Source organism: Cololabis saira, chromosome 13, assembly GCF_033807715.1.
Source record: "Cololabis saira isolate AMF1-May2022 chromosome 13, fColSai1.1, whole genome shotgun sequence".
Classification (NCBI taxonomy): Eukaryota; Metazoa; Chordata; class Actinopteri; order Beloniformes; family Belonidae; genus Cololabis; species Cololabis saira.
Genome location: NC_084599.1, coordinates 12,397,367 through 12,421,705, shown reverse-complemented (window position 1 = coordinate 12,421,705; position 24,339 = coordinate 12,397,367). Strand labels below are relative to the sequence as shown.

The 24,339-nt window shown below is 44.8% G+C and overlaps 1 protein-coding gene across 1 annotated transcript in view; it reads right to left on the bottom strand.

Annotated features, from left to right (window-relative positions):
- midn (midnolin) overlaps positions 1–23,599 on the bottom strand; it is a 29,828-nt gene extending 6,229 nt beyond the window's left edge. The window contains 14 exon segments of the mRNA XM_061737731.1: positions 3,819–3,950; positions 3,953–4,001; positions 4,004–4,143; positions 4,340–4,390; positions 4,393–4,450; positions 6,244–6,474; positions 6,476–6,652; positions 6,654–6,707; positions 6,710–6,796; positions 6,798–6,815; positions 18,282–18,344; positions 18,520–18,607; positions 21,046–21,274; positions 23,349–23,599. Of these exon segments, the coding sequence (XP_061593715.1) occupies positions 3,819–3,950; positions 3,953–4,001; positions 4,004–4,143; positions 4,340–4,390; positions 4,393–4,450; positions 6,244–6,474; positions 6,476–6,652; positions 6,654–6,707; positions 6,710–6,796; positions 6,798–6,815; positions 18,282–18,344; positions 18,520–18,607; positions 21,046–21,274; positions 23,349–23,403 (1,432 nt within the window). The 5' untranslated portion in view covers positions 23,404–23,599.
- Between the last annotated feature and the right edge of the window lie 740 nt (positions 23,600–24,339).

Sequence of the window (24,339 nt, the reverse complement as noted above, 5' to 3'; positions counted from 1 at the left end):
CTCCTCTTGCTCTCCTCTTTTGACAATGAAAGGATACCCGCTGTGCCTAGCTGGTTTTCTTGAGTATTTCTGTAGCTGTGCAGCAGTGCTGGGGAACTGTTTGAATTAGTGTTTGCACGTGTATCTAATATTGATGTGTGACGAGAGAGGAGTTACGTCCACCAGGAGACGGCGTGCCTTGACAGGCACGCGGGAGTTCGGGAGGGGGGGGGTCAAAGCTAACTTTGACCCTGTATTATCGTCTCTGCGCGTCTGTGTTGAACTAAGACGGCTGCGGTGAGGGTGAGGCTAAAAGGCAGCCATATAATCCCATAGGCCTCCCCTCCTCTGCCGCCACAATGGTTCAGCGTGGTGCCCTGCAGGCAGCCCCTGTCCCCAGCCTCCACATAATGGGCTCGTCCAAGCAGGGGGTTACAGGGTTGGAGGGGGGGATGGTGGGGAGCTCAATCCATCTCAGTAAAGGAATTTAGCTAACAATCAGTCTGCCAGGCCATCCTGCAGCTCCCTTGTTAAAACACAACACGAGGCAAATCCCCACAACTCAGCAAAACCAGGAAACTAAGCTACCCGTACAAGCCTTTCACTGTGCATTTGTGGTTAAGTAAGTGTGTGTGTGTGTGTGTGTGTGTATGTTCCAGCTTTTTATTTACTCTTAGCTTCTCCACCCCACACATGAACTTGCAGTGGAAAGGGTAAAGACTCTCAGGAGACAGCCAAGCTATGTGACATTTTCAAGCAGCTGCCTCAACCTGAGTTTGACTGTGCACATTTACTCAGGCAGATCAGAAGTTAACATTTTTTCCCCTCTCCCTCTCCCTCTCCCTCTCCCTCTCCCTCTCCCTCTCCCTCTCCCTCTCCCTCCGCGGCTGAATGAAGGCCCGTTTCTGTGAAGCAGAGTTAAGCTCCAGTATTAAAGTCCGGTAAGTCTCCGGTCAGGTGGTGGCTGATGAGATTGCTTGAGGCTAACTTGGTGGCGAGCGTCTTTAGGCACCACGTGGAGCGGGGACACAAATAGGCGTGTAATGTACGAGAGTATGCTCACCTCCACGCTAGAGATGGGCGGTATGGACTAAAAAATTTATCACGATTATTTCTGGCATTTATCCCGAAAACGATAAAAATGACGATAAAAAAAAAATACCAATTCAACTCCATCTTTGTAACTATAAATCTATCTCGCTCTCAGATCCGCCATGTTTGTCATCAACGGGAATTTATCTTTCTTTCTTTCTTTCTTTCTTTCTTTTTCTTTCCTTCCTTCCTTCTTTTTTCCCTTCCTTCCTCCTTTCCTCCTGCTCTTTCCTTCCTTCTTCCCTTCCTCTTTTCTCCCTTCCTTCCTCCTTTCCTTGTTTTCTCCCTTCCTTCTCCCCTTTCCTTCCTTCTTTCCTCCTGCTCTCTCCTTCCTCCTTTCCTTGTTTTCTCCCTTCCTTCTCCCCTTTCCTTCCTTCCTCCTGCTCTCTCCTTCCTCCTTTCCTTGTTTTCTCCCTTCCTTCTCCCCTTTCCTTCCTTCTTTCCTTCTCCCCTTTCCTTCCTTCTTTCCCCCTGCTCTCTCCTCCCTTCCTTCCTTGTTTTCTCCCTTCCTTCCTTGTTTCCTTCCTTGTTTTCTCCCTTCCTTCCTTGTTTCCTTGCTTGTTTCCTTGTTTTCTCCCTTCCTTGTTTCCTTCCTTGTTTCCTTGTTTTCTCCCTTCCTTGTTTTCTCCCTTCCTTGCTTGTTTCCTTCCTTGTTTCCTTGTTTTCTCCCTTCCTTGCTTGTTTCCTTCCTTGTTTCCTTGTTTTCTCCCTTCCTTGTTTTCTCCCTTCCTTGTTTCCTTCCTTGTTTCCTTGTTTTCTCCCTTCCTTGTTTTCTCCCTTCCTTGTTTCCTCCCTTCCTCCCTTCCTCCCTTCCTTCCTTCCTTCCTTCCTTCCTTCCTTCCTTCCTTCCTTCCTTCCTTCCTTCCTTCCTTCCTTCCTTCCTTCCTTCCTTCCTTCCTTCCTTCCTTCCTTCCTTCCTTCCTTCAATCAGCTTTACACAAAAACATCATCAACGGGAATTTACCACGACATGACAAATTCTTATCGTGAGGAATTTTTCGTGAACATATCGTGAACGGGAAAATATCGCCCATTCCTACTCCACGCTTTACTGATTTACTGTGTTTAAACTGGAAAGGTACACGTAACTATCTTTTGAGCAGGAACCTGGATGAAGGCAGTTAAATATGAAAAGAAAAAGCATTAAATGGGCTATTCTTTCCCCCTCTGCCCTTGATTTAGACATGAACAGTTGGTAGACTGACGGACGGGATATAAACACTCATATGATGAATGGAGGCTTAGTGTTGTGGTTTTAACAACCCCCGTCTTCCGCGTCCTCCTCCTCTCACTGCCCTCGAGTCCACAAAGCAAATTCTTTTCAGAGCTGCATTTTGGAATAAATCTATTTAAAGGCCAAATGAACACAGACAATGTATTGATGCACAACACAGACATGGGAAAGAGAAGGGGGTGATTAGGGGGGAAAGACAGAGATGGATTTAACAGACGAGACTGTTTTTGGACAGCAAATGGGGGAAACAGTGGCTGGGGTTGTTCAATGCAGACGGAGAGATAGCGAGAGCGGGAGAGGAGGGGAAGGGCGGAGTGAGCATGTAGGTGGGGGCGCCGAAGGAATGGGCTTCCCTGAGTTGGGAAAATAAGCTTGTGTTATTCCAACTGTTCACTGAACACTTGTAAGGGCATTCAGGGCAATGAAGGAGAATACTGGACATTCCAATGAGCAATGAGTGTACGCTCAGTTGTTACAACTGAAAGGCTTCATAGTTCCTGCAACAAGAGGGTCGTGCACAGGGGACAAAGTGAGACTTGACAATGGAAGTGCACGCTCCTGCTTTCTCAAACAATAGAAAACATTCAACATTAAATCACTGTTTTCCAGGACCGTCCCGGGGAAGAGCATTAAACAACTGGGTGGTAAATTTACACAAACCTCACCGCAATTCACCCAAGTCTGGTCTGATTTCCTCAGCAGGAGATAAGGAAGCAGCAGGGGACAATGCAGTTTTCTCCTCGGCACAGTCTAACCTCACAAAACCCACTGAATGCTATCAGTTCTCAACATCTGTCTGACACCCAACATCCTGTGTCGCTGTGAGGGAAAATGGGGTTTTCAAATATCAAAGCCCGCGTGCCCGAGCCGTATCATCTGACCTCCGGCACCTTCCCCTGCTCTGTCCTGCAGCACGGATGTGTCGAGATGTGTCCATCTGCAGCTCTTCTGAGGATGCAGGTTAAAAGTCAAACGCTTAATCTAAACATAGCCCGGGACTGAACGGGCCTGGAGAAGCTTAAATTACATGTACCGAAGCCCCCTCCTCCTTGCTCTTCCTCTCCTCATCTGCCTCAAACCCCGAGGGACACATACGTATGACTGCTTTTGTTCTTTAATCTGACTTTCTGTTCCTGCTTTGTCAGGTATTTTAAAAACAGATAAAATAAGCACTTGAAGGGAGTGATGTAAAATTATCCCAACAGAACTGAGCTACCCATGCACTTATGAGAAGAGAAAACAGAAAGACAAAGATGAATTTCTCCGCAGTTTGCAAACGCAAAAGCAGAGCTTATTGAAATGACGAGCTCTATTGTCGTTTAACCCGCAACTGCACTCTAATATATGCGCATTCTTCTTCCTGATCTGCAACAACTGCAGGGACATCTGCTTCGTACGGGCAATGAGGGGCGTCGAGGGAAGCACAAGGACTTAATGTTCGTGGGGGTGTTGCTGTTTGGGTTCATGGCATGCTTGCTTGAAAAAGTGTATGAGGGGGGTTAGGCTCACTCACCGGGGGGTTTGCACATGCGAATCTGGCTCTGGCACTGTACCAGTGGATGAAGAGTTGGATGAGGGCTGCTCGGGCTGGCAGCAGGCACAGAGGTAGCTTTGGCAGAGAGGCCTGTTATGCCAGCGACTGGGGCGAAGGAGGCGGCGAGGGGGATGGGGAGTTGGTTGAGCCGCACTGGGCCCTGGGTAGCGGAGCTGAGTGAGGGAAGGGGGCATGCCCTGGTAGTGGCGTGTGGCGCTTAAGAGGTCGTTGAGGATTTGCAGTATGGTACCAATATCCCGTCTCGGACGCCCGTTGCTGTCCTGACAGTTAGGGTGCAAAGTGCCTGAAAACAGGAGGAGGATAAGATCAGATCACCCTTTATTCACGCTTAAGTTGTGATAAAACCCTGATTTTTAAACAGTCTGTTAAGAGTGAAACATGCAAATTCTTATTAAAAGAAGATTTCATCTGGATCTCATGGTGATTGTGGATTTTGATGAGTTGCAATATATCTTAATGGTATTTCTATGTGCTCTCACCTGAAAAGGTCCCTGAGAAGACTCCGGGAGCGTGGTTGACAAAGCTCTCATGATGGCACCAGGTTTACGTGAGCGTGGCGAGGAACTCGTGCCACTTGCTGGCTGCTGGGGCTGTTGGTGCTGCAGTTAGCCCTGGAGAAGAGAAAAAATATATTATTTGGTTACAAAGTTACACTTCTTTAAATGAACATAAAGAGCAAAGATGATAACCCATCCATCATATACAAACAGATACAGGTATAAGTGTTGTAACTACAATTTGCAGTAATACTATCAAGTTACTTCAAACTGTGATTGATCAAATCCTGTCCCTTTTGTGGCATCACCTGAGCTCAGATATCTCTGCTGACATCGGAGACAGAAATCAAAGCTCAGGCAGAGATTTCTGCGCTTGAGGGGATTTGTTTTCATGCGTCTCGTGAAAGTGTTGGCCTGATGAGGAACAGTCGTTTTGCTTCTCTCACCGTTACGAGGCTTTTCAATCTACTGTTAACTCTCTCTGCCAAACAGTCATCTGACGTTCAGCTCCTTTTCAGTTCCCACAGTGAGCTAGAGAGAGTCTACACAACGCATTGACTGAGGGAAACAACATGCTGCCGTCTCACGAATCATCCACAGTAGGAATGGGCGATATTTTACCGTTCACGATATACAGTCAAAACAAATCCCCACGATAAGAATTTGTCATCTCGCACTAAAAACAATAAATTCCTGTTGATGACGTTTTTGTGTAAAGCTGATTTATGGTTCTGTGTTAAATCGACGCGGAAGGAAGGAAGGAAGGAAGGAAGGAAGGAAGGAAGGAAGGAAGGAAGGAAGGAAGGGAACTGAGCCAGAAAGAAAAGGAAGGAAGGAACTGAGCCAGAAAGAAAGGAAGGAAGGAAGGAAGGAAGGAAGGAACTGAGCCAGAAAGAGAAGGAAGGAAGGAAGGAAGGAGAGGAAGGAAGGAAGGAAGGAAGGAAGGAAGGCAGGAAGGAAGGAAGAGAAGGAAGGAAGGAACTGAGCCAGAAAGAAAAGGAAGGAAGGAAGGAAGGAAGGAAGGAACTGAGCCAGAAAGAGAAGGAAGGAAGGAAGGAAGGAAGGAAGGAAGGAAGGAAGGAAGGAACTGAGCCAGAAAGAAAAGGAAGGAAGGAAGGGAAGGAAGGAAGGAAGAAGGAACTGAGCCAGAAAGAAAGGAAGGAAGGAAGGAAGGAAGGAAGGAAGGAAGGAAGGAAGGAAGGAACTGAGCAGAAAGAAAAGGAAGGAAGGAAGGAAGGAAGGAAGGAAGGAAGGAAGGAAGAAGGAAAGGAAGGAAGGAAGGAAGGAAGGAAGGAAGGAAGGAAGGAAGGAAGGAACTGAGCCAGAAAGAAAAAGGAAGGAAGGAAGGAAGGAAGGAAGGAACTGAGCCAGAAAGAAAAAGGAAGGAAGGGAAGGAAGGAAGGAAGGAAGGAAGGAAGGAAGGAACTGAGCCAGAAAGGAAGGAAGGAAGGAAGGAAGGAAGGAACTGAGCCAGAAAGAAAGAAAGAAAAGAAAAGAAAGAAAGAAAAGAAAGAAAGAAAGAAAGAAAGAAAGAAAGAAAGAAAGAAAGAAAGAAAGAAAGAAAGAAAGAAAAGAAAGAAGAAAAGAAAGAAAGAAAGAAAGAAAGAAAGAAAGAAAGAAAGAAAGAAAGATTCCTGTTGATGATGTGTTTGTGTAACAAACATGGCGGATCTGAGAGTGTGATAGATTTATAGTTAAAAAGGTGGAGTTGAATTGGTATTTTGTTTTATAGTCATTTTTATCATTATCGGGATAAATGCCAGAAATTATCGTGATACATTTTTTAGTCCATACCGCCCATCCCTGATCCACAGTCAAATAAATGGTGGGAAAGTTTAATGCTAAACCAGAAAAGAGAACACAAGGACAATAGTGAGTGATTGTGCTTGGACTCGTACCTCAGGGCAGAGGACCGGGGCTACAGGGTTGACCTGGCCAACGTCGGGGCTGGGCTGGGCTGAGGAGGGCTGGTGGTAGTGGTGGTGGTGGTGGTGGTGGTGATGGGCCGGAGAGCGGAAGAGACCCCCGGGACGTGGGGCGGGGCGGGGGGAGTGGGGTGGGGGGAGTAGGGGGGCTACAGTGAGTGGAGAGAGGGGCGACTGGTGGTACACGGGAGGGAAGCGGTTGCTGGTGCGCGGAGGGAAGTGGGGAAAGAAGAGGAGCTGGGGAGGGAGGGGGAGGTGGGGACGGGCTGCGGCGGGGACAGGTGGGGGCTGGAGGTGAGCGTGTGGGTGGTGGGGGTGGTGGGTGAGTGCGGTGAGGGGGTGCCACACGGGGCTGTCCTGTGGGCTGTCCCCACGGTGGGCTCCGTGCTGCCCCGGGTGACCAGGGGCCGGTGTTGGAAGCTGGGGACCACGGAGACTGCTGTGCCGCCAACTGGAGCTGGACGAACATCATGTGATCGCCCACACGTAGCGCCAGAGTGAGGGGGGACCGGCCCGGACAGGAAGTCACTGACCTGCATGCACAGAAGAAAAAAAAAAAAACAGAAAAACTCTTGATTAATTCATTTTCTTTTCGTAAAATTCACAAGTTCAGCTTCGACCAACAAGTAGGGCTGTTCGATTAATCGATTTTAAATCGTAATCGCGATTATGTAATTAGAACGATGTTTAAAACGTGAAACTGCTAAAATCGATTTTTCACTTTTTTTTTTTTTTTTTTTACCTTGTCTGCACACATATTAATGATTGATACCATATTAATGATTGATGGAAATACGTCTCAATACCTGCGACAAGTGCCCCATCGGAGAGGCTCTTTAGTGTAGGAGGGGGGCGTTGTAACATGCCACCGGCATCCCTCAAGCCAGATGCCGGTAGACCTGGCTCGTGTTCCTTGCAAAAAACTTGCAAATGTGAATAGCAAAATGTAATGACTGACATTACACACCTCTACCTCCTTCATGGGTTGCATTATTATTTAGCATGCAAAGACCCAGTTTAGTTTAATTAGAAAATGTCTTGTTTATTTAATTGGAAATATAACTTACTGTGTGTTTGCAAGTGCTGATTTGCTGATTTTTTTTCAGAGATAAACCTTTATATTTTATTTATATTTTTAAAACTTTTTTTCAACTTATTTTACAGAGTTTTTGCATTTTATTCATTAATTTTTGGTTTAATAAGAGCAAATTTTGCACTTAAAGCCCAATGGGGCAAATGTTCAATAAAAAAACAGCATATTTGAAATAATTCTTTGCCTTTTGTCAATTCACAAAATAATCGTAATCGAAAATCGGATTTTGAGAGAAAAAAAAAAAAAAATCGAGATTTTATTTTTGGGCAAAATCGAACAGCCCTACCAACAAGCAGCTCTAGATAAGATCCATTTTGACTCCACTTTGCTACATTTAACCATCTGCCACAAAAATCATGTGATGAAACCCAAGAACCCAAAACCTCCTCAAGCACACTGACTCCTCAGTAAATGAAACAATCTGCGCCTAAGATAGCAGTTAAGATAGACAACGGTGCTTTGAGCTCCCTCTCAGAGACACTGACACGCACATTAGCCCATCATGCAATCATTCACCGCTCTGAAACAGGGATCTATTTACTCCTGGAGATAAGGAGACCTTTGGAAAACACACACACACACACACACACACAAACGGAGCCTACTCTTGCTTTGCCTCTGACCACCCTATGTCCGCTCTTAGTCAGCAGTGTCATTCAGCTCGTGGACAAAGGCCACCTTCTGTCTGGCCGTTAGCCTGAAAAATCAGTCCCACGTTCAGGAAATACACCCCGCCCGCCTCTCAAACACAGAATAGTGAATTGTCTGTGGATCTGCAGCGGATCTGGAAGAGCTGCCCATTTTTGGAGCTCTGGCAGCGGCTAACAAGGGCCAAGTGTAGAGGCTTCACTGACCCACCCGTGGCCCGGATGGACACACAGACACGCACACACAGACACACACACACACACACTATAGCCGAGCTGTCACGACTTGGCTGGAGGATTCCCGTAAAATGTCAAACATTCTTTCGTCCTTCTCTTGCGAGCCCAGTGCTTTGCTGGTGTGCATTTGCTACTTAAATCTATACATGTCTGTATTTTTTTATTTATTTATTTATTTTTCTTTCACGCTTAGTTATTTGAAGGTCAGAGCTTGGTCGGTTGTTGAACACATCAGCAGTGAAGACATCTCAAGTTCTCCCAGAGCCAAAGCGATCAGAAACAAATGCCACTGGCGATTAGGAAGTGATGCTCACCATCCTAAAAGATTTCAACAGCCCATACACCCTGCTTGCTTTTGGTCCCCAGAGAGGGAGGGGGAAGAAAAAAACTAAAAGGATAGATAGGAAGAGCATCGAAAAACACACATTGGGGCAGCACAGTGCAGAAAAACTGGAAGATGGAAAAAAAAAAGAAAGAAATGGCAACACATTTAAAGTCTGAAAAAAAGAGCAGAGGGCTCTCTACCCCCAGACTCTGAAGCTTTGGAGTGTCTTAAGATGTTGTTCTACTGTTGACCCTGAGAATCACCAAGCTCCGCCTGCCATCGCTTTTCTCTCTTTTCGACTGCTTATTTATTTCTCTATCGACCGCTGCCTTTTCTGTTGCCACGGTGACCTTTGTACAATGGTATTGACACGGTGTTGAAAAGAGTGTGGAAGGGACAGGAGTGGCAGGTGAAAGGATGAGGAGGCTCGTATGAGCTCAGGGCTGGCGTTCAAAATGTAAGTAATCAAACACCAAAGCAGAAGGAGGAGAGAGAAAAAAAAAAATTATCAGCACACAGGAGGCTACAAGGTAAACAGAAACTCAGCCTCAGCCACCAACAGCTTGTTGATACAGTGCACACCCACCATGATGACTTTCTCATGATAAAGCAATAAACTCAGCAGGCTTAAGGTGGGGTGTGAAGTGAAAATGAGAGCAGGGCAGGGCGCTGTGACATTGTTCAAAAGATAGGGAGGAGGTGTGTGAACCTCTCATGTGGGAGACAATTGTATTTATCTATGCTGGTTTTCTTTTTTTTTTTTTCGGGGGGGGGGGGGGGGGGGGGGGGGCAGCATTTGTAGGTGAAATGCATTGTATTGTATTGACAGCCAACCAATATGCATATGAGAGCAAGTCAGAGACCCCGAGGGAGGCCCCTAAACACATAGTTTAGGAAAGTACACGAGGGGGTTGGGGGGCCCTCATGACTCAGTAACGCTTGGCCTATATGTCAAAGGCAGGGGGTTAAGGGATCTGATCAGATCTCCGTTCTGTATCCACATGCGTCCAGAGGGCGAGATGGACTCCGTTTCCCATGAGGCATTAGCATCCGTCTCAATTTACCGTATTTTCTGGAGTATAAGCCCCTACTTTTTTCATAGGTTTCTAACCGTGCCAGCTTATACAAAGGTGCAGCTATTCTGTGGATTTTTCTTCCACCACTCGGGGCACTTTTAACCGGAATTAGAATCAAAACTAAGACAAAATAAATGCAAAGAAGAATACACTACTTCTTCTTTAGCAGATAGGAAGCAGATTTCTAACAGATAAATAGATAAATAAATACCGGTTATTTTCTCTTGGTTCTGTCCCGGTTTAATCAGCAACGTTGCTGCCGTGTTAAAAGGATCTATTTAGGTACAAATATGTACATCATTTACAGGTTCAAAATCCTTCTGTTCATGTAGTAAATATCTAATCTAACAACATAAATATCTGCGGCTCGCATATCATTTTTTTTTTTAAATAGAGCGGATGCGGCTTATATGCAGGTGCGGCTTATAGTCCAGAAAAAACGCGTAAACCATTTGGAACCAGATTTTACTTTACTGCACAAATGCAGTTTTACAAATGTGGAGAAACGATGACTGGAAAAACAGAAATATGGGCTTAATTTGTGTTCAGTCATATAATGGGAGGAGGGGACCAGCACAAAGTGTGTGAGTGGGCGTGTGAGTGAGTGTGTGTGTGTGTGTGTGTGTGTTGTGTGTGTGAAAATGTATAGACGGGACATCTGAGATGTCACTTTAATTCAAGTCTGAAAGGGGCCTTTGCTTAAATCACTCCATTTTTCCTTTTCTATGTCTGCGCCAGCACATAGAAGGAAAAGTGAGAGGGAAAATTAAAAAAAGAAAAGATGACAGAGAGTGACAGCAGGATAAACAAAGAGGAGGCTTGATTACCCTTATAATGACTAGTGTGGATTATTCAAAACCACCAAGATGAAATTCATGTACTCCTACTGAGCTTCAACACCTCATGGCAGGCTTCAAATTAGCCTGCAAGAGAAGAAAGCACTCTTCCTCACATCTTTGCTTCCCTCTTCTTTTCCCTCCTCCATTCGATTTTTTGTCACTCCGGGTCTCAGATCTTCACTCGTTGAGTCATAAAGCGAATTTAGAAGTTGTTCACACAAGCTATGTTAAGTCTCACATGCACAAGAGCGCTAACTTTGTGTAACCATGCGTGTGACTCATAAGGGGTCTCTGTAGATCCACACACACACACACACACACATGCCGCCCACCCACCTCGACCGAAGGAAAAGAAATTACAAGGCCGCAAACCCACATAAACATATTACGTCTCATTAGCAGGGAAAATGACAGGGAATATCTCCACAATTATTTGATCGGGCACTCTCATATCTTTGTGGCCATCTTTCACTTCCCCCTGCAGGATAAACACAGAGAGCCGAATTAAACCCTTCAGGTGTGGAATTCCTCTTCTCCCGGCGTGCCATTTCCATGACAGCCCGCTAGAAATTTAAGAAAATTAGAGCAAACAGCTTGCATAGTTGGGAGCCGTGAAGTGGAACACCTGAAACAGTGCCCGTTTCCTGAGGGAAGGGAGGAGGAGGTGGAGGATGATACGGTTACACCCTGCCAGAGGCTAGACTGGGAGCGATCGTGTAACAACAAGCCTCTTCCAGACGGACAGAGACTAGGAGAGGAACAAGGGGAGGAAATGCGTTTGAGTGTATGTGCATATGTGCAGGGCGGGGAGGGGCTCTCTGGTGCTGGAGAGAGCTGGCTAGTGAATGATTCCCAGAGGTCTCGGCTAGCAGCTCAGCTCCAGTCCAAACATGCCTGTCTGCTCGCAGGAGCACAGCCAAGGCAGCTTGTGTAGCCGACTGCCATTGACGTCAGGACAAACAGCAGATAGAGCCTTTCTGGAACATCACAAGCAAACAAAAGAGAGAGCTTCGTGTCTTGTCTTTTAAGTCTCTGACCAGCCTCTATTTTTTATTTTTTTATCCCTCCTTGCTCTTTGCAGAGGCACTTAACTTGCGGTGGTCTGTGTTGGATTGATATGAGAGCCCACAAGAGGGGGAGAGCAGAGGACCCCACTCTTGATGTGCTCAGACAGAAGGAGAAACCGACCCGTCACTGTCCCCTTCTCCTGCAGTGGCATGCAAAGAGATGATTGAAAAAAGCCGGTATAGACCTTCATAAGAATCTAACTTTGTTTATATAGCACTTTTAGTGCAATTAAACGGTTGATTGTGCTCAACAGAAACTACACGGACAAGTTAATTCTGCAACATATTAGCTGAAATCAGTGACCTGGTACCAAAAAAACCAAACAAACAAAAGGAGATCAATAGGTGGCGTAAAGACCTCAGAGTCACTACCATCAACCACTTTGTGTTTTGATGTTCAGGAGGAGGTATTTTGTTTAGCAGAAGGCTTTTGGTTGCTATGCAAAAATGGGAGAGGATATGATAAGGGGTAGTGGAGACAAGATGGAGGAGAGGGGAGAAGAGGGGGAGGATGGCATGTGAGACAGAGAGAGAACAAGGATGGTGAGGGGGGGATGGGGATGCGGGCAATGGGGGTAGGGTGTCAGAGTGATGGTGGTGTTGGTGGGTGATGAAATATTCAGCGAGAGTGTGCCTCTGGCTTCTTCCCCCCCCTGTTTTTTTCCCCTGACATCTCTGGCTGACAGTTTTATTTATTGGGGGTCCCTGTGGTTCAAGGAACTCATTTGCAGTCGTTCTTCCTTTGCACACTAAGCAAAGTGAGGCAGGGAAGATAAGGAGTAAGGGAGGAAGAGAGAGGCTGAGAAAGCGAGGGGAGGTTTGGGGCGGTGAAGGGGGAGAGAGAGAGCGTGCTGGCAGCACTGAGCTGACATTCATGAACAACTGAGCAGCTTTGTGCAAAAGAAAAGAGGATAGGGGATTGGAAGGCGGGACAGGGGGAGGAGAGATGGAAGCTAAGAGAGAGGGAAGTCGTGTCCTCCAGCCATATTCTGATTCCAGTGCAGCTGTTCACCTGTCCACACACACTAGGCGAGGTATGGTTCAAAAGGCTATTTATTAATCTGCCTGTTGACCTAGGTGTTTTGATCGCACCGGGACACTATTGATAGTCTTGCAAGATAAAGATGGGAATAACAGCCTTTCAAATGAGAAGTTAGGGCTGCACGATTCTGGACAAAATGAGAATCACGATTTTTTTGTTTAGAATTGAGATCACGATTCTCTCACGATTTTTTTCCAATATAAAATGTATTGCACTTATTACTTTAACTTTGCAACAGCTGAACAAAAATATAATAACAATAAACATCTCTTGTCTTCTTTACACAAACCTTTGAATAATTTAAACAATAATAACAATTTTGAACAATATTTGTTCCTCCCTGAGTTGAACACCCTTTCAGAAAGGGGACTTGTAACAGATCCTGTAGTTCTGAGGCAACAAATTATTCCTCTGGCTGGGATGAACCCCCCATTGCCTTTTGCTGCTATTAAGAAGCTGCCGATACAAAAGGTAAACGTTACAAAAAATATGATGGTGCCTGATAAAAGACTGGCATCAACTTTGTTACAGCTGACATTGAACATAAAAACAATAAACATCCAAAAAAAAAAAAAAAAAAAAAAATTTAAATCGTCGTCATTTGGAAATGAGATTGCGTTCAAGCATGAATCGAGATCGCGATTTTTTAACGATTAATCGTGCAGCCCTATGAGAAGTTAATAAAAAGATTTTTTTTTTTTTAATCAATGATTTTCGCAGAGCTTCAAATCCTTGTGGCAGCCAAAGGGGCTCATCAAAAGGGCCCGTCACATGGACGGAATACCAGGATGAGGGCAGCGAGGGAAGACCAGTGTTTCATCACTGGAGATCACCGTGGCAAAGTTCAAGATGATCGGGTTTCTGCAAAACGTCACTCCTCTCACTCTCAACGTTGCCAAAAGCAGATGAGTAAAAGTCTCAACAACCGGGGTCTCCTGACCACAGCCTCTGTTTGTACACTGGCAGACCCCCCCGAACTGATTTCCCCTGCACATGTTGGTGGTGATTGGACATAATATACCTGGCCTCTTTCCTCCCACACAGTAGCCCCGGTAGTCACGATGCCTGCTACTCGAAGCACAAAAGCACCGTGTCGCCAGGGAATTGAAAACAATGACGGTCACGACTCAAATAGGGAAAAATAAGACTCTCCTGGCCGCTCCGCGAGGGAACACACACAGATACAGACATTAGAAATGGATGTCGGCACGTGCTAACACCTACATAAAACCTTGCGACCAGATGTACAGTATATGCACAACAGGACAATGAAATATGCTGCACAAAAATGGATTGCCCCATGATGCACCTTGATTCCCTAAACCTATTCCAGCATCCCTCTCCAACTGTATGGTTAAGCATCACAAAGGGGATTAGCACAGGTGGAAAAAAAACACTGCGTGATCATCTTATTAATGCAATTTTCAAGGCTGGGATTTACATGAATTCGGACTGAAAGGGCCTTTAGATCGGCATTGTCTTTTCTTGTGTACACAATTTGATTTAGACATTCAGCAGCAAATTCATTTCTGTAGCTTTCATTGAGGAAACAAAAAAGGAAAATTACCATTCTCAAAGAGCAAAGACTCCCTCTCTTAAGCTCTGTGCATATAAAATGCTTTTTATTTTAGACGCAGAAACAAAGACAGAAGGAAGTGCATCCAATAAAAAGAAAGGGGAGATCTTCTCACACTGACCATTAGGCTCACTCAGTCAATTGTTTTGTTTTTTTTAATTGCTTGCCATCTCAAATTTGCAATGCAAGTACTCTAATGATTTCAAGTAGTGTCAATGCTACTGATTAATTAGAATCTAGATAAGATGGTGCAAAGTCTCCAGGATTTGGCAGAATAACATATAGACTGATACAGAGTCATAGTCAGAGAAAGAGACATGCGCAGGTACCGGTACACCACTCATGTTCCTTTTCTGCATCTGTCTTCTTCATCTGAGTGTTGCCAAATCATATGCAATCTTCCTCCTTCAATCTGTAACCTTCAAGGTTTGACATACAAACTGGATTGAACATGTGAATGAATGACATGTGCAAAGGTCTTTACTTTCTTCACTCATGAACCTGTCAGGCCAACTGTAGCTAACCCGAGGGAAGCAAAGTAGAGGAAAGGTGAGGAGAAAGACGAGCCTTTGTAAGATAGAGGGCGAAGAGATATGAAGCAGCATATTGCACTGGAATGTGTGGACTGGCAACACAAAGTCTCCTCCCGACGCATTTCACGGTGCCCATTTAAGGTTACACCTCGGTGTCTTGCGTGCACCTATAAAGACTAATTGGTGAAGTGTCAAAGTTGATGCACAACTGATACGCCGTCAACCAGGCAATAAAAGGCTCTCAGAGTCAGATTGGCATGTGTGCGTTAAGAAGGTGACAGTGCACCGCTCTTACCCATGATGCCGCCTGTTTATCAGTACACTCTGGTCTGTATGAATAACCTGAAGGAGTAAAGCGGTGCCTCCGTGGCACATTGGCTGCGTGTTAATGTTCAAGATGGAAAAAAAACTGTCAATGTGCAGCCAGCTGAGCCACTTTCCTGGTGGGAAGCTTATTGATTATCAAATCAAGTTTGACCACTTTAGCTGGGCTTTATTTAGGATGGCTAAAGCTGAGGGATGAATGGAAAATAAAAGGGAGAAGCAAAACTTCAATCACTGTGTGTTAGAGGCTTTGTAAGCTGAGCAGGTTTGGTGCTCATGCTTTAAGACAGAAACAAAGGGGTGACTGTATTGGGGGGGGGGTGTTGCAGTGGGAGGGGGATGGTAAGGGTGATGCTTGCCTGCCCGCTTGGCTTTTATTCAAGCATCAATGTGCATCAATGAGCAAAGTCCTTGTGTGCTGAGAGGGACATATAGTCCTCTTTCCATAAAATACTAACGTCAATGGCTAAAAAGCTGATGTCAGTGCCTGGGTGTGCTCTAAATACTACCTTCGTTATACAAAACATACATTAATTCATCCCAACAGTTTCTCTTCTCAAAATGAGAAATCATCCCCCACTATATCATTTCCATTTTGGTATGCGAGTGTTGATATAATGACCGCCACATCTATGCAGCAGGAAGAATGAGAAGAAAGTACAGCAGGCAACTGCATTTTGATGGTCTGTCAGGAGGCGGGGGCTTAATACGAGACTCTTAGCATGACATCTAAGCTGTGTGATGCCAGGCGAGGAATTAAGGCAGCTAAAGAAACCAGCCATCATGGTCACACAGAGACAGCTACAGCCCAACCTGCAAACCACAGCACATCTAAATTACAGTTCCCTACGAGAGCTGTTAGGCACAGACAGGAGCACTAGATGGAAGGAAAAGTGGACACTGTACAAAAGGGGAAGGAAAAAAAAAAAAATCCTGATAATTGCCGGGTCTCATTTTCCACAAGGCCTCTAACTGATGACACAAACGTCTCCGAAAAGCTCCGAAAGCTGTCATGTTTTCCCCATAGGATGTTGGCTTTTTGAGAAGCTTGCTTGGAACTTCCACAGAATCTCGAAGGAGACGATAAAAGGTGATCCACTCGGCCCAGTGTTTTCAACAACATGCACTTCCTAGAAAAACCCAGTCTTGAAACGGCATCTCACGTCACCAAGGTTATTTAAAGAGGTGAGGGCCTTTGAGGTGGGAGTTCAAACCTCCTTCATCTGGGACTACCACTACCAAGAACCACCCCAAATTTCCCTGAGGTTATTTTTGGGTGTATGGACATATCAGTTACAGCCTTAGACACTTTCAAGAGCTAAGTGCATTGATTGATTTTTGATAGTCTCCCCCCCCCCCCCCCCCCCCCCCCCCCCCCAAGTTAGCGGAGAGGGAGGAAATGAGGGAAAGCTTTTGTGTTCCCGTTTTGTAATCTTACTCAGATCCATAATCTCTGTGCAATCTATATCACTCCATTTTGCTTCATGAATTATAAAATGCAAATCAATTTCTTGAGATATAAACACACTAAAGCAGCTTTATGCCTTTATTCGTACCTCTTCCGCTGTTATAATTTCTTTTTTACTGTGCCCTTTATTCAGTTTATCACCCAATGTAGGATGGTGATTAGCATAAATAAAATTATGAATGTAAAAGTAATCTACGCAGTAATGTGCGATAAGCATTTTTGAAGAAAAACCACAAGATTATGACTCATAATAAATCGAAGAGAAACAGGGCTGCGTGGCCAAAGAAATGAGAAGGAAGGGAAGAGCGAGAAATGCACTCTTCTGGGTCGGTGCTTGAATTATCATCTGCCTCTGGTGAAAATGACAGTCACTCTTGGCTGGCCAGCAAAGGCGTACCACATGATGGGCAACGCTGGCTTCCAGTCAACCAACACTGTGACACACACACACACACACATATACAGTAACAGACGAGCGCATGTCCACACACCTACACGCATGCAGTCATCTGCTGTCGGTGCTACGAGGCCCATGCTGAGTTCACACACACACGACAAGGCCAGGATTTCCACCATAAAATTATCAGCAGGGAGGCAGTTTTGACATCTTTGAACTAGTACCACATCCTCTGATAAAAATCGGGCAAAGAATGTAAAGAATTGGACGAATTCGTCAGGACGTGACATGTGCAGGGCTGACACACTTATTAACCCCTGGCATCAGCGCTTGGTTTCAACATATTGTACTGTTTTGACATCAGTCAGTTCCACCGTATCCGTGCAGTTACGCACATGTCAGTGTTACCCAATATTACAAAAGGAAGTTGATCTGAGTCAGTCAGCTGCAGATTGTTTCATACGTCACGCCGGCGTCGGCTTTTGTGCAGCCGGCCTTATCGCCTCCCCTTCTTCCTTAGCTTCTGTCCGTCGCCGGCACCGAGACTTCATGCCTCGCTCTCACTATTGATCACTGTGGTGAGTCATGCCGCACTGACTCAAACACCTACTGTACTTAAGCGGGGCCTATCAAGCTGTTTCACTGTAAGCGCAGGGGTGTGAGCCCCACTTGAGCTATGCATGCATGCACGGCTTCCAGGAAACCTATGCTAATACCGAGCGAGAGGGCCGTCATCTGATGATCTGGCACTCTGTTTATGAGTGAGTGAGAATACAGTACACTCAATCTCCATGCAGCCACAAGCACACTTCCTGGAAACTTGCCGGCCCATTTGTGTGCGTCTGTTAGTGTGTGCCATAAAGGAGGGGTGCAGAGAGAGAGAGAGAGGAGAGATTGTAGATAAAAGGTATAAACAGAAAGGCTGAAGTACGTGTTGGGCCTCTCAGAAGCTCACAAATAAGCCTGTCTTGTGTAGTTTTATTTACTCGTTGCTTCTTGCAGTGCTGGGCGTGCATGCACACACAAACACACACACACACACACACACACACACACACACACAACATCACAGATGTTACTAGGATACAGAAGGGTGTTGCTGCCTATTATATCCTCGTCGCTCACGCTGGATGTCTAGCTTGGCTTGTGTAAGAGGCTGAGATTAGACAAGAGAAGAGGCTGGTGCAGCCTGTCCGTCTCATTTACGCCTCGGTCATATCTGACCACTGCACTTCACGAGAGCTACCCCCTCCCCCCTCCTCCCTCCACCCCCACACAATGCACAAAAGGCCTGACGCTCATGTTAGACTGCAAGAAACTAATATTGCAACATCCATATTGTTTCAGGGTAAATACAGACAAATGAAATCCTTACCTGAGTTTCTGTTAAACTCTCCAAGGCTTGCATTACGGACTGTTCTGGTCTTGATGCTTGAGACTGCAAAGCGGGAAAAAAAAAAAAAAAAAAGGTGTTTAAACTCACTATTAGGGTTATACACATGTATAGTACTGTTTTTTGCTGCAAAATGTGCTTTATACTTTATATATAACCCCCTTTCCTATGTGTAAGGGGACCTCAGTCTAAAACAAAAAAACAGCACGGTGAACCTTACCATTAATCCTGCTTCAACTGTTGGTACAAGCGTTAACTTGCTCCCATCAGAGATGCCTAGATCTTGGAGTTTGCCTGAACTTAGCCGCCTGCAGGGTTAGACAGAACAAGATAATTAGACTGTGCTGACAATATCTTCTCTCTTCAAAACACACAAACACCCTTCAGCCAGGGGGATCGGGAGGAGGGGTGCGCGACTTCAGAACTAGTTTGGAAAAGAGCCGTGGGTGAAAAGCTTTATGAAAGAGCTGTATTGATTGGGCTGTCATATTTCAATTTCAAGTAAAGTGGAGCTTGACAAGTGCTCACAGTATATTTTTGGCAACACTGCCATTTTCCCGAGTGGAGGTAAATCTCTATCTTTATTCTGATTGTACAAATGAAGAGCAAGAACTCCATTCTGAAACATGATATAAACAGCTGCAAAAAGGATGAAAGGTGTGACAGGGTGCTAATATTTGTATGTGTTAATCATTCTCAGTTGAAATGGAGCATGATCTATCTGCTATTTGCAAGTATTTGCAAGTCCAAGGAAAACTAAAGATGTAAAATAAATTTCCTGTTAGAACAGCAGCAGCCCCCATGGCCCAACATCTCTTCTTCCAGACCATGACCGACCACAAATGTTCACATCAGTCTTATCTTATTGCTGGCTTTATGTCAGTGAAGGATGTATAAGGGCAACCTGCTCTACAGGCATGACCCAAATCTCACCCCATGCAGCTGAACAAAGGCTCTCAGCCCCGACTTGCAGCAGGTCTACAGTTTTAGGTGCAGGAGGGGATTAAAAAGGGGTATTCAGGTTTTAAGAGATGATGATTTATAGGGTGATTACAATGAGGGCGAGGAGGGGGGAAACAATGCAGACTGTTTGCATTTACCAAAGCTACCCACCCTCCTCTTCTTTCTTTGCATAACACCACCTGCACTTTTGTTAACTCATTCAACTTGGGTCTGATTCATTTACGACCTTACGGTTTTGGTTAACTTTAAATAATAAAAGGGTTTCACTACTTCCTCGCCCCTTGCACCTCCGTCTCCATATGCTTTAATGAGATGATTTCCTGAATGCTCTAAACTAATCAGGCAGTACTCCACACCAAGTGACGGCGAAACCATTAAAGGACGCACTTGCAACTATGAGATGCATCCACCAGTGGCAGCCAAGGTCCATAAGACTCTTGTGAGAGTTGACACTGCACACCAATTCAGTCAGGCTCTGCATTTACAAAAGGAGGGATTGCATCAAACCCCATGTGTGCATATCAACTCCTCCAGTGACCTGCACATTCTGTGAGTAATTGCAATATGGTGCATACTAGTGGTCAATAGTTTCAAAGTATCAACAAGACATACTCTATCCGATCTAATAACTTAACCCGGCTTGTGTCCATTCTTAACTGTGGAATCCGGCTAAAAAATGTGACGCGCGGCTCTCACAGGCACACCGAGACATTATCATTAAGGCTGATTTATGGTTCCGCGTTACACCAACGCAGAGCCTACGGCGTAGGGTACGCCGCGTAACGTACGCGGCGACGCGCAACGCCGCGGGCCTTACGCCGTAGGCTCTGCGTCGATTTAACGCGGAACCATAACTCAGGCTATGTCGCGTTCCATTTGTCCTCGGAAGTGGGGATTTCCCAGTTCCCAGTCCGAATTTTCAACTGGAACGCCCCTCGAAGTGGGATTTCCCACTGGGAAAGTGGGAGAGTCTTCACCACCCCCGAGTTCACATTCCAAGATGGCTGCCCCGGTTGTAAACAGTAGAAGAGAGCTCTGTAAAAATTCGTAGCACTTCATTCTAGTTTTGGTCACACTAAATCAGTCGTATACAAGTATTGTTCGGCATATATATGCTGCTATAGTGTAATTTACATTTTTCATGTGGTATATATATCTCAGACCTCATACATGTTTATACTCCTTCTAGGTCTTTGAGGTCTTCTACTCAGTCGCGTCTCGTTGTTCCGAAAACAAGGCAAAAAACCAGGGGCGACTGAGCCTTTTCAGTTATAGCCCCTAAACTTTGGAACGAGCTACCTCCCCACATTAAAATGGCCCCCACAGTAGAAATTTTTAAATCTCGTCTTAAAACGTATTTTTATTCTTTGGCTTTTAATCCAGCGTGAGAGTTGTGTGGTCTCTGTCCTGTCTTTTATGTTTATGAATCACTGGTTGTTGTCTGTCTGGTGTGTTTTTATTTCGTGCTTTTATGTGCTCTTATCTATTTTACTCTGTTTTTAGTTTTTTACTATTTTATCATGTTTTATTTTACTCATTGTGCAGCACTTTGTTAACCTTGTTGTTTTTAAAATGTGCTATACAAATAAAGTGGATTGGATTGGATATGCCAACTACAAACTTGTTTTCCGACGTTGTAACTGGAACGCTGATAACTCGGCTGTGACGTCATTCCCAGTTCCGAGTTCCGACTTCCGAGGTAAATGGAACGCAGCATTAAACGTAACAACGACAAGTGAACGCCTCAAAAAAGCATCCAACACATTTCTCCTGTTTCACTCACGTCTCTTTGTGGAGCAGGGCGAGCCTCTCTTTGGGCACTTTGAGTCTCTGCGACAGCCTCCTCTTCAGTCCCTCCACGGTCTCCTCCAGGGGCAGCGAGAGCTCGAAGCGTGTGCCGGTGGTGGAGTGGATGTACAGATTCATGGAGGGCTCGGTCGGGACGGTCTCGCAGGACGAAGCCCCGCGACTGGTGCAGCTCCGGGCGCTGGGATGCTGGTCCATCCGATAGCCTGGGGTCAGAGGGAGAGAAGGGGTGGAGGAGACGAGGAGAGTCGGGAATGAAGCGGGTTTTGAAGGAGAGGAGGGTTGGACGTCGCAGAGACTACTGCCCCTTGTTCTTGCCTTTCAAATCAAAGGCAGTATCCCCCCCTGAAAGTCAAAATACACCCAAGTCCGCCTTATCCGGCCGGTATCACGAGAACATCCCTCCAGGGAAATAAAAAAAATAAAAAATAAAATAAAAATGATCAATTTAAGAGGATTTGCTCTGCTCTTTTGTTTGGCTCTTTGTTGGGTCTTCCAGCAGGACAAACAAAGTCTTCAGAAATGCTACATAGTTGAACAAATGTCAGACAGAAACGAAAGTCAGCAAAGAATTTAAAAAAAAAAGGGTCAAGAAGAATAAGAGCTCGCTCTTTAAACTGAGTAGTCACCTTTAAAAGCTCAACGCGCGCTGCAGGGTCTGGTTTAAAAGCCGAGATGAAAATCCTCAGGAAGGTTTCACGGGCTGGGAGAGGAACAGAACAGACCCCCACTTTGTCCGGAGATGCAAAGCCTCGCCGGGAACAGTAGTGAGAGGCTCCCCGCGGCGCTCCTACATCTCACGGCGGCTCCACGCAAATATCGACAATGAGCTGCTTCACAAAAGTCTCCCACTTCCACCAGCGAGAACGTACGCCCACAGAGCCGAGGCGGCTCCGCCAATCACGGCCCGGCTCCTCCGGGACGCTGCGGAGCTCCGGCCAATAGGAAACGCGGGATCCACACCAACGTGCAGGACAGACGAGTTTAGGCCATTCATAATAAATTACAGCATAGGACAAATTATCTGCCCGGAGCACAATACCTCTAGCCTCAAACTGTGGTGGCAGAAACCATGGTTTAAGATAATTAGAGGGGTTTTTAAGGAGAATTTACATTCTTTTATTTGGTTTGCTTATGATTACAGCTGATTTAGCATACTTCCTCTTTTGCGTTAATTTCATCAAATGTCTTAAGATCTTCCCTCTCATTGAGATCTGTGCCTGAACATATCCCGGAAATTGTGAATATTCGAAGGTCCACGAGTGCTGGGACTGTGCAACAGACTTCAAACCCCACCTGCCCTTAAAATAACAATTACACATCAATGAAACTCTCGAGCCTAGAACATTAATAGGTTTTATTATGCATCCAACAACTATACCGACAGTGCGGACTTGACTGGATTTCTTTCAGGGGGCAGTGAGGATGGAGCCATTTTAAATGCTTTTTTTTTTTTTTTTTTTTTTTTCCTTTTAAGCAGATCAATCTACCCAGTGGGCCCTAAATCTTTATCAGACATGCCATGAATGACGTTAATACTGCCACTATCCATCCTCTACTTCCCGACTTCAGCAGAATACAGACAGCACTGAGGTGATTGGGGTTGCTATATGCAAATCACACATTGCATATCCTGGGCAATTCCTTTCAGGAAGAAAGATACCAGGGAACTCGCAGCAGCGTTCCAGCTAAAAGAGACTCCGGAATGTGAGGAAATATGACTGGATCCGTTCATACAGTGCGCGGAGTTGCAGCACGCACTGATGCAGCGCAACTCTCAATTTTCCAAGTTGAGCTTGACCAAAAGTACATAAACGTCAGGGATAAACAAAGTAAACAGAGTAACCTACAAAGAGAACCCTAGGCAGGGGGGGTCTCACAGCTTTGTCTCTGCAAACCTCATTTGGTACTTAAAGAAAAAAAAAAAGGTGCTTGGTCGCCACCTAACGGCCGAGGAGAGCACTTTCACAATCAAGTTGGCAAGTGATTCTTCATACACTAATATTTTGATTTTTGACCCGTCGCATATGCATTCATTTTTCTATATTTACTCCACTTTCCATATTTTTAGGTTCAACTATTACGTTTTTATTAGTTATCAAGTGTGGCTGTCACTATTGCCCTAAATAGTTCTTATAAAAAATAAAAAAAAACTGGCAACATGCAGTCCCCAGAATTGACAACCGATATTGCAAGATGGTAAAAAATGGTCAGTTTCTTCCGATTTCATAATTTGCTAACACGTCTTAATTGGCATAAATATGACAAAAGTGAACTTACCAATTATTGTGGCGAAAATCTTTAAGCTTCCAATATGTTCCCCCAGGTTTGGCATGTAAAGTAAGCCCGGAAAGTGATAGAAGTCTTTAAAAAAAAAAAGGAATCAATCCAAAAACTTGAATATCCACAGCAATCTTCTCAGTTAACTTTCTGTCCAGTGTGCGGCTTTACGCACTCGGGCCGGGAGAATCCTGACCAATAGCAGCAACTATGTCCCAATGCGTCCGCGTGTTCTTGGTACACCGGCGTTTTTCTCGGTGATAACAGCGCAGCCGGGAAGGTGAGACTCCTCTTTATCCGTCTCTTCTCGGATATGGGTGGAGAGCAGGCTTCTTGTTGAGTCAACATGTGATTTAAGGTGGTCTAGCTGCCGTTTCTCATACCAAGTGTTAATCAGAAAGAAAGCGTCTTCATAAAGCAGTAACAGATAAAGATATTCAAACGTGTCAACCGCTGGCCTATTTTTGGGACAGGAGAAGCTTTAAAAGTTAACCTTCTAAATAAATACCGACGGACAACGGCGCGCCACCTTAAATAAATCTCAATGAAGTGAATGCTTGGTGTTAGGGGCGTTGCCTATCTCTGACGACATAAAAAGTGTCACCTGGCAACAGAACAGGTAAACAGGCTGCCTGGATACTGGACCTGTTTGCAGATAAACAACAAAACTTTACTGGCAGGATTCTCAGTTGTTGTGTTTTGAAGGATATCAACACTTCAATTAACAATTCATGAGCATTAGTTGATTCATTTTCGTTGTATTATTATTATTATTATTATTATTATTATTATTATTATTATTATTATTATTATTATTATTATTATTATTATTATTATTATTATTATTATTATTATTATTATAATAATAATCATTATTATTATTATTATTATTATTATTATTATTATTATTATTATTATTATTATTATTATTATTATTATTATTATTATGTATCTACGACTACGTGTATCTATTATGTATCTACGTGTATCT